The sequence below is a fragment of the Balaenoptera borealis genome (assembly GCF_965194805.1).
Source record: "Balaenoptera borealis genome assembly, chromosome: 4".
In the NCBI taxonomy this organism is placed as follows: domain Eukaryota; kingdom Metazoa; phylum Chordata; class Mammalia; order Artiodactyla; family Balaenopteridae; genus Balaenoptera; species Balaenoptera borealis.
Window position 1 is genome coordinate 1900367 of NC_138861.1, and position 16707 is coordinate 1917073.

The 16707-nt window shown below is 40.9% G+C and overlaps 1 protein-coding gene across 3 annotated transcripts in view; it reads left to right on the forward strand.

Annotated features, from left to right (window-relative positions):
* Window positions 1–11632: 11632 nt before the first annotated feature.
* Window positions 11633–16707, forward strand: part of GLRB (glycine receptor beta) — an 84409-nt gene continuing 79334 nt past the window's right edge. Inside the window, exons 1-2 of one of the 3 annotated variants that reach the window (XM_082391344.1) lie at window positions 11633–12050; window positions 14257–14407. In XM_082391344.1, the coding sequence (XP_082247470.1) occupies window positions 14286–14407 (122 nt within the window). In that variant the 5' untranslated portion in view covers window positions 11633–12050; window positions 14257–14285. Of the gene's footprint in view, window positions 12051–12551; window positions 12994–14256; window positions 14408–16707 lie in introns of those variants that run through there. The other 2 variants (XM_082391342.1, XM_082391343.1) reach the window with 2 other exon arrangements.

Consider the following 16707-nt stretch of genomic DNA (forward strand, 5'->3'; position numbering starts at 1 on the left):
CTCTTCTTCTGTTCCGTCTTTCTAGAAATATCCCAATGGCCACCTACTCATCCAAGTTCAAAAACTGCGAGTGGTCTTCGAGTGCTTTTCACTATCCTCCGCAGTCCATCAGTTCTCCGTATCAACTGCGTTGTCAAAACACTTCATCCTTCTTCCCACAATTGCACTTCTTCTGTTCCGTCTTTCTAGAAATATCCCAATGGCCAGCTACTCATCCAAGTTCAAAAACTGCGAGTGGTCTTCGAGTGCTTTTCACTATCCTCCGCAGTCCATCAGTTCTCCGTATCAACTGCGTTGTCAAAACACTTCATCCTTCTTCCCACAATTGCACTTCTTCTGTTCCGTCTTTCTAGAAATATCCCAATGGCCACCTACTCATCCAAGTTCAAAAACTGCGAGTGGTCTTCGAGTGCTTTTCACTATCCTCCGCAGTCCATCAGTTCTCCGTATCAACTGCGTTGTCAAAACACTTCATCCTTCTTCCCACAATTGCTCTTCTTCTGTTCCGTCTTTCTAGAAATATCCCAATGGCCACCTACTCATCCAAGTTCAAAAACTGCGAGTGGTCTTCGAGTGCTTTTCACTATCCTCCGCAGTCCATCAGTTCTCCGTATCAACTGCGTTGTCAAAACACTGTCCCTCATGAATCTCTCCTATGCATTACAGGTGCTGTGACCAAAGTCCAGGTGTTACAGTAGGTCTGAAACGGTTCCCTCCACCTTCAGAATAAGAGACGAAACCAATAACCTAATGCGTAGCAGTCAGTCAAGTTATAAGAGTCTTCGCTGTGCTCCTCCTTCGTAACTGCTTAGAGCTCTTGCCTGTGGCTGAATTATGCCCGCCCCGCCCCCGTCCCGCACATGCATGTGTTGAAGTTCCAACCCCTGGTACCTCCGAGTGTGGCCATATTTGGAGATAAGGTCTTCAAAGAGATGATTAAGGTAAAGCGAGGTTGCGAGGGAAAAGCCCTCCTCCAATAGGACTGGTGTTCTTATAAGAAGCAGAGGAGACACCAAGGATGTGTGCAACACAGGGACGGCCACGTGGGCAGAAGCAAGAGGGCCGCCATCAGCGAGCCACGCAGAGACGCCGCACCGGAAACCCCGGAGGAGAGGAGCGCTGGCCTTAGCCTTCCAGCCCCAGAAGTGTGAGACGATGCACTTCTGTTGTTTACGTCGCGCGGTCTTTGTAACTTTGTTGTGGCAGCCGCAGCAAACTAGTCCCGCATTGACCCTGGGTCAAGGACGTTTCCATCCACAGGTGTCCTAATGCTGTCCCTCCAGGGCATAATAAAGCTGATCACGTGAGGAGGGAGAAGAAAGGTCTAGCAATAGGAGCAAGCGCGAACGCAGATGGAGAGTTTCAGAGGCGGGGTGCTGTTTCCCACGACTTTGATTTTACTTAACACCAAAGTTTATTGTCAATGACTTAGCTTTCGGGAGAAGGTTCTTAGTTTCAAATGTTGGAAAGTGTTATGTTTAGTGCTGGGGTTGATAGGAAGGGAGTAGATGGAGGTAAAGGAAAGGGAGAGGGAGAGGCGGCGCCACAGCTCCTGAATGCGTGAAAGATGCTGAGAGTGGGAGCGAGGTGACGCAGCTGGTGGTGGACGGGAGGAGAGACGGAGAGGAAACGTTTTCTGTTGGCTGAGTGGAGGAGAAAAGCGATGTTCTCATCATGGGTAGGTCTGTTGAATGAATGTCGAGTGAATGCTGCCTTCTGTTTTGTCCCCTGTTGAGGGTGCGTAGGGAGCCGGGTGATGGAAGTTCGAGGACCGTGGAGAATGTATGAAATAACCATGGAAACCGGAGCAAACGTAATAAGATTGCTGAGCACATAAAGGGCCCGTCTACTGTAAATGCCATTAAAGCTGTTCCGTTAAGTAGTTAATCCGTCCACTCAGTTTTGGAGAAAGCAGGTCGTGGGCTTCACGCAGGATTGGAATTTTGTCAAGGAGGTGTAGCAGAAGGGCAATCAGGGAGTGCGGTGCAGGATATCGATAAGAAAGTTATTCCTTGAAACTGCCCAACCACAGTTGCCATCGTCCTGTCAGCCACTGAAATGAAATAAAACAAACCAAACACACAAGCCAAGAATAACTTCCCTGTCGTGCCTGTTTTTGGCCATCGGCACACTTGGTTCTGCTACCCTCATCCTACCATGGTCCATCGTGCATCCTCAAGTCTGTGTCATCGATGTCTCTCTTATTCTCTGGACTCTTTTTACTTCCTGAGACGCTACCTACTGACAACTTGCTCAGTGTTCTTCTTGCTCCTTGTCTGTCCCAACACTGTCTCCAGACGGCTGTTCAAGTGATCACTCTACAAAACAAATCCGATTACATAATTCCCTTCTCTAAGACCCTTCCCAGCTTTATGTCAACCTATAAAATAAGCATCATTGTAAATGAGGCCCTTACTTGTCTGGTCCATGAACCCCTCCAGCTTCATTTTCTGTCATTCTCTCTCTTCCCTGAATCACAAATTCTTTATGTTCCAGAAAAATAAAACTCTGTGGAAAAATGTCCACACCATGTATTGTATATCTATGTCTCCACACCCATCTTTCCACTTGTTAGGAATTCCCTTTGGTCAATCTGGCACATTGATTCTCTAAAACCCAACTCAGACATCATCTCCATGAGAGATAGTAATCTTCCCCCTTCCCCCAGGCTGTTAATCACTCCCTCCTCAGGGAGCCATGAATACCTCATACATGAATCTTTTGTCATAATGATAAAACTCTAGTGTTACCCTGCTGGTGCCACTAGTCTCTGAGTTTAGCTAATATTCTATTCTTACATGAAGCATAAAAAGCATAGAGATTATCAGACCAAGTGAAGTAAGTCAGACAAAGACAAATATCGTATGATATCACTTATATGTGGAAACTAAAAAAAAAAAATGATGTAATTGAACTTATATACCAAACAGAAATAGACCCACAGACATAGAGAACAGACTTATGGTTACCAAAGGGGAAAGGGGGTGAGGGATAAATCAGGAGTTTGGGATTAACATATATACACTACTATATATAAAATAGATAACCAACAAGGACCTACTATATAGCAAGAGAACTATACTCGGTGTTTTGTAATAACCTATAAGGGAAAAGAATCTGGAAAAAAATATATATATGTATAACTGAATCACTTTGCTGTATACCTGAAACTAACACAACATTGTAAATCAACAATACTTCAAATAATATCTATCTATCTATCTATCTATCTAAATACACTAAGAAAATAAAGCATTGCTTTCAACATTTCTTTAATCTCCCAAGAGCCTATTTGTGTACTGTTTTTGCACAGAGCAGTGTTTTCTGAATTATATTTCTTGGAACACTAGGTATATGGAATATTTATAGATACAGCATAAAAATTTGCTGGTCAAACATGTTTTGGAGATACTAGGTTAAATAATGTTGAAATATTTCTATTTATGACATAACAAAATATTTAATCTGCTAAAATACTTTATAAATCTTAGAAGGAAGATATGATAGATGAAAATTTCCAAGTTTGTTTAGAAATTGATTTTTCTTTTTCCCCATGAAGTACACTGAGGGCTAATGTTGCAGAGAGCACGCTTTAGGAAATGCTAGAGAATTGCATCCAAACATTTTATTCTTACCCAACCTAGTGCTTTACTAACTTTCCTTTTGGCCTCTCTGCCCTGGACATACCAGCTTCAGAACCGGATCTTTACCTCTCAGCCCTCAGTCCCTCTACTAATGCTATTACCCTAGAACAAATGTCCTCCTTTTGCACCACTACTATATAGAAATTCTATGTTGAATCTAAACAAAATGATACAAATGAACTTATTTACAAAACAGAAACAGACTCACAGACACAGAAGACAAACTTATGCTTACCAAAGGGGAAAGAGGGGAAGGGGATAAATTAGAAGTTTGGGATTAACATATACACACTACTATATATAAAATAAATAAACAGCAAGGACCTACTCTATAGCACAGGGAACTCTACTCAATACTCTGTAATAACCTATAAAGAAATAGAATCTGAAAAAGAATGTGTGTGTGTGTGTATATATATACATATATATATATATATATATATACATATAAAATATATATCTGAATCACTTTGCTGTACACCTGAAAATAACACACCATTGTAAATCAACTATATCCAATGGAAAAAAAGTGAATAGGAAAGAAACTTAAAAATAAAAAATGAAATAAATACTATATTTCCCCATTAAAAAATTCTATTGCTAAAATAAGTTCTAAAAACTAGGTTAGAGAGATATTATGTTTAAAATGCACAGCAAGCTTGTGTCTAGAATGATGTATAATAAATGTTAATGAGTTATTTTTGAAAAAAAGACAAAAAAACAAATTTATGTAATTTAATATATATGGTATAATTGTTAGGTGATCAAATCTAATACAACAAATATTCATCTTGATTTCTAAAGTTGGTTTCACAAAAATGAACAGATTCTGGATTACTTTTCTATAACAATTTAAGAAGTTTTCTTCCTTAAATATTTGTGTTTAGAATAGTTAAACATTTACAATTTGCTTTTGTTCAAAGTAAATCTTTTTTTTAAAATCATTTCTCATTTTATCTTTTTAATAAATGTATTTATTTTATTTATTTATTTATTTTGGCTGTGTTGGGTCTTTGTTGCTGTGCACAGGCTTTCTCTAATTGCGGTGAGAGGGGGCTACTATTTGTTGTGGTGCGTGGGCTTCTCATTGCAGTGGCTTCTCTTGTTGTGGAGCACGGGCTCTAGGCACACGGGCTTCAGTAGTTGCAGCTCGCGGGCTCAGTAGTTGTGGCACGTGGGCTCTAGAGTACAGGCTCAGTAGTTGTGCGCACAGGTTAGTTGCTCTGAGTCATGTGAGATCTTCCTGGACCAGGGCTCAAACACATGTCCCCGGCATTGGCAGGCAGATTCTTAACCACTGCACCACCAGGGAAGCCCCCAAAGTAAATCTTTTTAAAAACATATACACCACCACGAAGCTCCACTCACCATAAAAGCTGAAGAGAATATTCCAGCAATATTGCTTTTTATCATTAAAATATTGTCTTTGCCCCCCCCTTCTTTGGAATAATTATTTTGGTGACTATGTCTCTAATCCCTGTCTCCAAGAAGGAACACGTGATTCTGAGAAGAAAGTCATGCATCCAGGGCTTTTCAAATGACCTTTTGAGAGATGGGTCATGAAAATACCAAGACGTAACTAATATACTAATAAAATAAAGCCATAAACTCCAACATGCCAAAAAACCAAATCCACGACAAGCTAAAGTTGTTCTTAATGATAACATGATGAGCTTAATTTGCTTGGTGAGGCTGATTTTAAATCTTATTTTAAAACCATAATAATTTGATACATACCACAGTTTTATTTCTATAGCTTACTTTTAATATTTGTACGACCATTATACATTCACTTGCTAATTCTAAAACAAAAACTGCTGAAATAGGAAGCCAGTTCTTAGTCATCATCTCTCATATCATAGACAGAAATTGAAAATGGAGTTTACTGGTATGGCAAATAGAAAACAATTCCAACAAAGACACAGATTTAGAATCCATCCAATGTGCATTTTTGGAACTTCCAGTTGATGTAGCTTGGTATTAGAAAACTTAGAGGAATAAATTCTTAATATTGTCCATAGATAATACTTCTCTAATATTAATTGTTTACCTAGGTCTTAAAAAGAAAGAGGTAATAAGCAAAAAAAATGAACATTGACATTACTTACAAGTTTCTAAAAGACAGGTTTTGGGTTGCTTTTTAAACTGATGTGACACATCTGCTCTGGTTACAGGGGAAGACAGCTGTTGTTCAGGACACTTAAGGCATGAACTCCTGGAGGAGAGCATGACGTCTTCTCAGACTTGCAGCACTGCTGATGGGCACATTCAGAGCTGGTCAGAAGAGGCTGCTATTACTTTGTTCAGACTTGGTAAAAACTGAAAATACTTTTGGCAGAGATTCTGTTTCACTGGAAGATTTGTGGGCCTGAGTGACTGGCCATCTGCTTCTGCCCCAGGAACTGTCGTCATTGCTTCAGAGAAGCATCTGGCTTCGAGCAGTAGGAACGAGCTGACTTATCACAAGCTAACTGCAAAGCAGAAGAATGAAAGACTCAACACACACAGAAAAGGCAGGAATGAGCGAGAGAAGGCACGAGAGAGAGAGAAGCATGATGTGAAAAATATATATATGTTTATGTTAAAATATAAGTTTATATATATATTTTTAAATAACTGGGGAAATTTAATTATGGGCAGAATTTAGGTGATACTAAGGGATTCTTCATTTTGTTAAGTGTGAAAATGACATTGTGGTAATGTGTGACGGTGTCTGGTTTCCAGAGATGCATATGGGAGCAAGTATTGAAATAACATGGCAATGCCTTTAACTACCTTTAAAAAGACACAGATAAAGCAAATGTTCAGTTATTGATAACTATTTTATGATGGCTATATGGGGGATTGCTGCACTGTTTAAATTCCAGGTCTATGTCTTTCTAACCGTAACCTTATTTACACTAACTCTTCTAGACAGAAAAATGGCTTCAATACAACTTTCTGTGCCTATTAAAAAAAACAAAAAGAATAAATAACTCACACAAACTGATCTGTGGATGACAGTTGCTCCATAATATCTATCTGGATGTTAAGAGCTTTGGTGAAAATCAGTGATTTTGATATCGTTAATATTGGACTAGCCTTGATAATGAAACTGTGTACAAGCTTCTGTGTCCTTCCTTTTTTTGAAGTAAAAGGCTGGGTCAAGAGTTAAGGATTAGGAATATGAAGATGTAGAAACAAAGGTTAGCTGTTGGGCTTGGAAACTGGTAACAATTTAGACTATAAACCAGCCACATAGCAGAATCACTGAACTCCCAGTTCCCTGAAAGATACAGATAAAGGCCCGACACACAGTCCTAGGTTGTTTTTATAGGAAGCAGACCCACCAGATGAAAACTGCTGACTGTAAGAACATAGACCCTAGACCATTTGAAACCAGAAGGTTGATGATGCTTGAAACCTCACCTTGATGCCAACCAAGCCGAGAATCGTGCATGAGCTAATCATGCACCCTGCAGCCCCTCCTTCACATGGCCTTTAAAACCCTTCCCTGAAAGCCATCAGGCAGTTCAGTTCTTTTGAGCATGAGGTGCCCATTCTCCTTGCTTTTGCCCTGCAATAAACGCTGTACTTTCCTTCACCACAACCCAGTGTCAGTAGTTTGGCTTTTCTGCACACCAGCAAGTGGACCCAAGTTTAGTTTGGTAACAATAACACTAACTAATCATTAAGTTCACTTGCTTTTTCCTAAGGCATATTCTTAAAGTATGGTAATAGTATCATGTCATTAACAAAGAGGTGAGTAATTTTTCCTCTTTTTTTGCTAAGGCCTTAGGACATACAGTATATCTAATTTATCTAAAAGCTGTATCATATAACGTCACTGCTTTTATAGTGAATATTCTGGCAAAACATTAAAATCTTGATATCCATACACCTCCAATCACAGATAGGTCCTCTCTATGGGGTAAGGGCCATGGTGGATTAATAGAAGTTACAGTGGCCTTTGATGGTTCGGAACTGTTTCCTCAATTGGATGAGACAGAATATAATACTCAAATTCATAAACAGGAGTTTCTTACTCATATTTCTACTTTTATTTTCTCAAAATTACATCACAGTTAATGTGTTTTGGCTGTATATAAATGTTATTTTGGATGTCATTAGCTATTATTAAATATAAAATTTACAGCCACACAAAAATATTTTTAGTGCCCAGCTTCCAAAATCAGACATACTTAGGTGCATAGCTCTCTCAATCATTTATTAGGAATGTTATTAACAAACTTGGGAAAAGTTATATGATGCCTTTGGATCTTTATCTATGAATGGTAATAAGAAGAGTATTGCCCTCATAAAGGTGGAGAGGAGATAATAAATTTATGCAGCACCTGGAAAATAGTACACCCTCAATCAATGAAAATGATAATTATTATTATTGCTATTATATGGAACAGAAAGAAAAATTAAGTGAAAAACAATTCACATATTCATTAATCTTTAGGACCAACCTGGCATTGGAAGTAAAATTCTGGATCTATACTAGAACAGCCTCTTTTACTTCAACTTCCTAAACTGTAGCCAGAATTCTGTACAAGCCAAGTCTATGTCTAAAAAATAAGCTGCTTTAACTCATGTGCAACTAAAACTGGAGCTTTAATGTTCTAATATGACATTAAAGGTGAAGTACTCCTATCTCTTCCCCTTCAACTCTATTATCCTGGAGAAATAAATTCCTTTTCTGAGCCTCTGGTTTTTCATAGATAATAAGTGTATTAAAATAACTTGCAGTCAGAGTGGAAATACATGAAATAGAGACCAAAAATAAACACCAATAGAAAAGATCGATGAAACTAAGACCTGCTTTTTTGAAAAGATAAACAAAATTAATAAACCTTTAGCCAGATTTATCAAGAAACAAAGAGGGCCCAGTAAATAAAATCAGAAATGAAAGAGAGGTTACAACTGATATCACAGAAATATAAACAATCATAGGGGAATACTATGAACAGTTATATGCCAATAAATTGAACAACCTAGAAGAAATGGGAATTCTTAAAAACATACAATGTTTCAAGGCTGAATCAGGAAGAAAGAGAAAATCTAATCAGACCAGTTACTGGTAGTGAAATCAAATCAGTTATCAAAAAACTCCAAACAAAAAAAAAGATAGCTTCACAGGGGAATTCTACCAAATGTTGAAAGAAGAGTTAAAACCTATCCATCTCAAACTATTCCAAAAAAGTGAAGAGGAAGGAACACTTCCTAACATATTCTTAGAGGCCAACATTATACTGAAACCAAAACCAGGAAAAGATACTACAAAAAAAGAAAAGTACAGACCAATGTCCCTGATGAACATAGATGCAGAAATCGTCAACAAAATATTATCAAACCAAATTCAACCATACATCAAAAGGATCATACATCATGATAAAGTGGGATTTATTCCAGGGATGCAAGGATAGTTCAATATCCACAAATCATTCAATATGATACACCACATTAACAAAACAAAGAATAAAAAACACATGATCACCTCAATAGATGTGAAAAAGCATTTGTCAAAATTAAAAATCCATTTGTGATAAAAACTCCCAACAAAGTTGGTACAGAGGAAACATATCTAAACATAATAAAGGCCATTTATGACAAACCCACAGCTAACCTCAGACTCAATGATAAAAAGCAAAGCTTTTCCTCTAAGATCAGGAACAAGACGAGAATGCCCACTCTTGCCACTTCTATTTAACAAAGTACTGAAAATCCTAGCACAGCAATCAGACAAGAAAAAAAAAAGAAAGACATCCAAGTTGTAAAGGAAGAAGTAAAACTGTCACTATTTGCAGATGACATGGTACCATATATAGAAAATCCAAAAGACCTCACCACAAAACTATTAGAACTAATTAATGAATTCAGAAATTTGCAGGATACAAAATCAGTATATAGAAATCTGTTCCATTTCTATACAGTAGTAATGAAATATCAGAAAGAGAAATTGAGAAAACAATCCCATTTACAATCCATCAAAAAGAATAAAATACCTAGGAATGCTTTCTTTAACCAAGAAAGTGGAAGATCTGTACTCTGAAAACTGTAAGACACTGATAAAAGTAATTGAAGACAGTACTAATAAATAAAGAGATACCCAGTATTCATATATTAGAAGAATTAATATTGTTAAAATATATTTTCTACCCAAAGCAATCTACAGAATCAATGCCACCCCTATCAAAGTACCCATGGCATTTTTCACAGAACTCTATAATCCTAAAATTTGTATGGAATCACAAAAGATCCCAAATAGCCAAAGCAATCTTGAGAAAAAAGGACAAGGCTGGAGGTACCACACTCCCATATTTGAAATGATATGACACAGTTACAGTAATCAAAACAGTATGGTACTAGCACAAAAACAGACACATAGATCAATGGAATAAAATAGAGAGCCTAGAAATAAACCGACATGCACATGATCAATTAATACGACAAAGGAGGCAAGAATACACAATGGGGAAAAGACAGCCTCTTTGATAAGTGGTGCTGGGAAAACTGGACAGATACACGTAGAAGAATGAAACTAGAACATTTTCCCACACCAGATACAAAAATAAACTGAAAATGGATTAAAGACTTAAAATGTAAGCCCTGAAACCATAGAATTCTGAGAAGAAAACTTAGGCACTATGCTCTTTGACATTGGTCTTAGCAATATTTTTTGGATCTGACTCCTCTAGCAAAAGCAACAAAAGCAAAAATAAACCAATGGGACACAAACTAAAAAGCTTTTGCACAGCAAAGGAAACCATCAACAAAACAAAAGTGGAACCTACCGAATGGAAGAAGATATTTGCAAATGATATGTCCAATAAGGAGTTAATATCCAAAATATATAAAGAACTCATACAACTCAATATGAAAACAAACAAACAAACAAACAACCCAATCAAAAAATGGGCAGAAGACCTGAATAGGCATTTTTCCAAAGAAGACATACAGATGGCCATCAGACACGTGAACAGACGCTCAACATCACTCATCATCAGGGAAATGAAAATCAAAACCACAATTAACTATCACCTCACCTGTCAGAACGGCTATCTTCAAAAAAGACAAGAAGTAACAAGTGTTGGCAAGAATGTGTAGAAAAGGGAACCTGCCTACACTTGGTGGGAATGCAAATTAGTGCAGCCACTATGGAAAACAGTATGGAGGTTCCTCAAAAATTTAAAAATAGAACTACCATATGACTCAGAAATTCCACTTTTAAGTATTTATGTGAAGAAAATTCAAAAAGATACATGCACCCCAATGTTCACAGCAGCATTATTTACAATAGCCAAGGTATGAAAACAACTTGTGTCCATGTTTATACGGTTTTAGTGATTCTGCTCAATGTAAGTGCACTTAAAAGGTCAGGCTTGGAGAAATTGGAAATAAGACTCAGAGATGAAGTTAGATGCCAGGAGACTAGGCAAATGATGAAGTCACAGAAAATGTATGTTTGGTCCAAGAAGGTCATTTGTTAGTCTATTGTTTTTTTGTTCTTGTTGTTTGTTTGGTTGGTTTTTTTGTCTTTTCAAACTAATGGTCAAAAATAGACCCTAAACGATTCCAGCTCCTTGAAAGGGTTTTCCTTCTGATCCAACACTGCCCTCACCACCCCCGCCCGCATCGTCTCCAGCCCCTGGCGGGGACCACATTCTCCCGCTCAGACGTGGGGAGGGGGCGCTCGCGCGGCCGGGACACGCCTGCCCTCCCCGGCCCCGGCCCCATCTCCGTCCCCATCTCCGTCCCCAACTCTGTCCCCATCTCCGTCCCTAACTTCGTCCCCATCTCTGTCCCCAACTCCCCTTCTCCGTCCCCATCAACTCCGTCCCCAACTCCGTCCCCATCTCCGTCCACATCTCCGTCCCCACCTCCGTCCCCAACTCCACTTCTCCGTCCCCATCAACTCCGTCCCCATCAACTCCGTCCCCACCTCCGTCCACATCTCCGTCCCCACCTCCGTCCCCAACTCCACTTCTCCGTCCCCATCAACTCCGTCCCCAACTCCGTCCCCAACTCCGTCCCCATCAACTCCGTCCCCACCTCCGTCCCCATCTCCGTCCCCATCTCCGTCCCCATGAACTCCGTCCCCAACTCCGTCCCCATCTCCGTCCCCACCTCAGTCCCCATCTCCGTCCTCATCAACTCCGTCCCCATCAACTCCGTCCCCATCGCTGTCCCCATCTCCGTCCCCAACGCCGTCCCCGCTCCGTGCCGCGGCCGCGCATCGCCCCGACCGCACAGGCGCGGACCACACGGCGCAGGCTCGGCGGCCGGAGCAGGCGCGTCAGCCCATCGCGGAGACGCGGGGACGCGGGGACGGAGACGCGGGGACGGGACGCAGCCGCTCCCCCCGCACCGGCGCGTCCGGCCCGAGCGCGCGTCCTCCGGGGCTGCGGGCGGGGCGCCAGGGTAAGTCGGCTCCGGGGGGAGGGGCGCGGGGCGCGGGGGTCCGGGGTGAGCATCGCCGCGGCGAGGCCGTGGCGCGGGGCGCGGGGGTCCGGGGTGAGCATCGCTGCGGCGAGGCCGTGGCGCGGGGCGCGGGGGTCCGGGGTGAGCATCGCTGCGGCGAGGCCGGGGCGCGGGGCGCGGGAGGCGGAAGCGGCGGCGGCGGCGGGAGCGCCCCCCGCGGGTCCGCGGTGCCGGCGAGCTTGGCCGCAGGGGCGCCGTCGGCGGCGTTTGGTCTGCGGGGCCGCCTTCGGGAGGTGTGGGTGGACGCCGAGGCACGGGGCGGCCTCCCTCTCTCCGCCGTGCAGACCTCCGGGACGGCCTCGGGCTTCCGGGCGCCGGGAGGGAGCGCGGCGCAGCCCCTGCGGCGTGGGCACAGGTGCGGGGCCGGATGCCGCCGCCGGCTGGGGTGCGGGGCGACCGCGGGCAGCTGTGGGCCTGCTGAGCGCCGTCGCCCTCGGGAGGGAGGAGTCCCCGCCTGCCTGCTTAGGGCTGCGAAGGGGAGACGTGAGGAGATGAGACTTCCGGGGCGGAGGAGAGAGGAAGAACGTGACACGGGAGAAGCCAGATGATGAGGGCGAGCTGGGGCTTCCGCGAGTGCGGAGGAGCGGACCGGTCTCTTACTCTGCAGGAAGCAGCGAAGGAGACTCTGCTTCTGGTGTGCGAATTAAGGATGCGGAAGAGGTTTAAATACTGCAGGGTTAGGAGATGCTTAAAGGTGTTTTGTTTTTTTAATGCATCAGATAGGCAAGAATGTAATTCTCCTGGAGCAGGGAAAATGTTATTAAAATACAGCTAAGAAGAGTATTTGGAGGAGGCTGACTGTATTTGCTATTTTATTTCATACAATGTTGCCCGAATTTCTGGAGTCAGAAATCGTCATTTGAATGATAAATGTCAGTATCATGTGAGTAGGAAAGCCAAAAGCTAACTTAAATCAATGTGCACCTTTTTTGGGTAAAAGGTAACTTGCGAATTTAATGTACATAAATAAAAACAATGAATTTAGACAGTGAAACTGTTTGATAATAATTTTTTCTTTTTTCTCTATCAGTCCTTTAATAGAATTATCTTTTCTTCGAGAATAGTTTTATTGTTTTTGAAAAAATATACATGCAAAAGTCAAAGAACAGAGGAAATTTAAAAAACAAAACATCGATTTAAATGACCTAGCACGACGTAACCATCTTAAAACCGTGTAAACATCTTTCCATGGATCTTTCTAAGCATATATTGATATACTGTGCGATTCAATATCAATTTACAATTTTATGAAACTATACAGTAGAAATTTTTGCATACTTACCTTGTATTCCTCATAGGGGTCTTATTTTAATGAATGCATAGGGGTCTTATTTTAATGAAGCATTATTTAAACTAACTTTTACTATGAAACCATCACAAAATGTATAGTAAAATATAACCACGTAGGGCCTCCCTGAGGGCCTCCCTGAGGGCCTCCCTGGTGGCCTCCCTGAGGGCTTCCTTGGTGGCACAGTGGTTGAGAATCTGCCTGCCAGTGCAGGGGACACGGGTTCGAGCCCTGGTCTGGGAAGATCCCACATGCCGCGGAGCAACTAGGCCCGTGAGCCACAACTACTGAGCCTGCGCGTCTGGAGCCTGTGCTCCGCAACAAGAGAGGCCGCGATGGTGAGAGGCCCGCGCACCGCGATGAAGAGTGGTCCCCGCTTGCCGCAACTAGAGAAAGCCCTCGCACAGAAACGAAGACCCAACACAGCCAAAAATAAATAAATAAATTGAAAAAAAAAAAAAGTATAACCACGTAGGTTTGAGCAATGAGAATTTTTTTTAAAGCCAAATAGCATTTATTCAAGTAAAACAAATCACAGACACTATACATGATTATACATGAAAACACACATGATATGATTTTAAAAGTCTAAAAGTGGACTTCAAAGATGGAACTTACAGAGTTTTTTCTTCAGAAGAGAAAGAATAGAAAATTATACTGAATATATTGAATAAGCTTAAAATATGATAAAATCTTAATGTTTACACCTGTATGCAAGACAGATGTTTGCCACGAGCAATGAGAAACTGATGTACAAGACACCCTTGTCCATTGGGTAGTAATGGTCGTACTCCTTAAAGAGTCGTGTAGTTACCATTTGCCTCATAAATGTAAACATTTTCTTGTTCTTTCTTGTAGATCGATCTCCTGAAGTTTAACTTTTCAAGATGAAGTTTGTATTGGCGGTGGCCTTTTTTATTTTAATTTCCTTGTGTGTTGAAGAAGCCTGTTCTAAAGAGAAGTCGTCAAAGAAAGGGAAGGGGAAAAAGAAGCAGTACCTATGCCCATCGTATGTTCTTCATGTCTTATATTCTTACACGGAGAAATATTATTGCATTTCTTATCAAAGTGGTTTATTGAAACACATGCCAACAGAACTTTCCCTATCAGAATTGCACCCATTTGTTTCATAGGTAGAAAGTGACAGAGTGAAGAGGGCTTTACAATGGGAAAGCTAATTCTCAGTATGATAAAGGTAAAGTTTTATAAAGTTTTGTTCGTGCCCTGGGCTTCTGTAATTTTCATACATCTTTTATGAAAGTAGAAAAATGTTACTATTTCTTTCTTACCCTGAATGTGCAACTTTCGTTGGTTACTGAGATTCCCTGCTTTGAGCAAATACCAGTTCAAAAAGTTGACTTTAAAAAAAAATACTCCTGAAATTGAATATTCATTTAAAAAATCAGATTGCTAGACTATGATTTTAAGGTCTATTTAATTCACATTAATGCACGGCAGGAGAAGACGTACATGGTAGATCCATTTTCCATTTCAGTGTTTATTTTTTGGGTAAAAGATTTATCTTAGGAAATGAGTATATTTCTCAAAAAATATGTCATTAAATTTGAAGTTACCTGTAAAAACAAAATCTAAATCCAATTCCCACTCCCTCCCCACCCAGAAAAAAAAGCAGCAACAAAATTTTATGGTTTGGACTCCATTTTTTAAAAAAATAAAGTGTTACTATTACTGGTGAATAACAGTAAATAATATCCAATAGTTAGAACAATTGAACAGTATATAAATCAATAACCTTCACAGAATATGTGCTTTTAAGTAGTAATGTTACAACATATGCAGTAATGTGGAGGAAGAATTAATTTGCTGGTACTGGTTATTTTTACATTAAGATTTCCTAAGTGCCATATTGATCTCAGGTAACATTATTCCAGCATCATCATTACTTAAATATTGATTATTATAGTTTCATAGATGTTCCATAAGAATTATTAAGGTACCTTCTGGGAAGTAAATTTTGTAAAGAAAGGATATTAGAGTTGGTATTTCGGAATGGACGTCTGTATGATTATGTGAGACGGAAGGTCTGGGGACGGTATGGTGACCCACATAAAGTCCCATAGTACAGAAAGCTCCCTGTTAAGAAATACCTCCTAGTTTTCAGCGTTCCAGTTACTGCTGCTTCCAGTCTACACAGCCTGACGTCAGGGCCAGGCTTCTGGGTGTGACAGGATGGCCCGACTGAGTGTGACTCATCTTCACAGATGAGAGTGTTTGAGCTGCGACCAGGAGACTAGCATTTTCGGGAACTGGACATGGTCAGGCCTTACTCTTCCCCAGTATAAGGACACCTTGTCGTATTTTGGATGTCCTTCATTTTAACGTTTAGTTTGATAAATCTTGGCATATTGATGTGAACTCCTGTATTTGTCTTGAAGGCACGCTGATCCTATGTGTGGAGTCAGGCCAACTGTGGTCAGTCGGGTTCCGCTCTCTGTGGAAGCTCATGGGGCTCCTGTCTCCCTCGCCCCAGCCCTGCTTGCCCCCCCCCGCCCCGTATCCCGTCAAATGTCATGAATCACAGCTCTGAATATGGCAACTGCAAGCCTTACGGCTGCCGTGTACCTCACAAGAGTCTTTAGAGGGCATCCTATTTCTTCCCAGAACTGCGCTGTTGCCTCATATGTAAACTGACTGTATATGCTTAGGCTGTCTCTGGTTAGGACAGATTTTTAACATTAAATCTGGTAGATAAAGAGTGAAACAATGAAGGTTCTCTTTGGTGCACACGGAAACCTCCAAGGGGAAGGCCCAGCATACACGTGGTGAGCGCGTATCGCAGTGTTTTACTTACGTTGAGAAATTCAAAGTTTTATCTCTGAAATTTTCTACCACAGTTTTCAAATTTTGATTATATTACTTACTTTCTTGCAATTATGAGACTGAGTAAAGCTTTATTAACAGTAGCCGTGCTGATGCTGCCCCGAATTAAAAAGCAGACGTACTTTGGAGAATTACGTTTGTGTATTTTTTGTTTGAGCATTTCACTAAGAGTTTTGATTTCATGGTCACTGAACTTCTGAAGACTAAGGCTTTCTCTGGCTATTGTTGGATCCGTTGTATTAAATTTCTTTGAATATCCAGGTTGGGAATCTCAGTTATAATAACGGGCTGAGAAAGAATATGCAAATTATTTGCTTCTCAGCGGATGGTCCAGTTTGCCCATCTTGTGTAAGCTGATTAAGCATAAAACATCTTGTTTAAGAGGAATATTTGAGATCACGAAACCCGGAAGTTATGTACAGGCTTCCATATACTCCTCAATATGGTGAAATTTTGCCCAGTGATGTT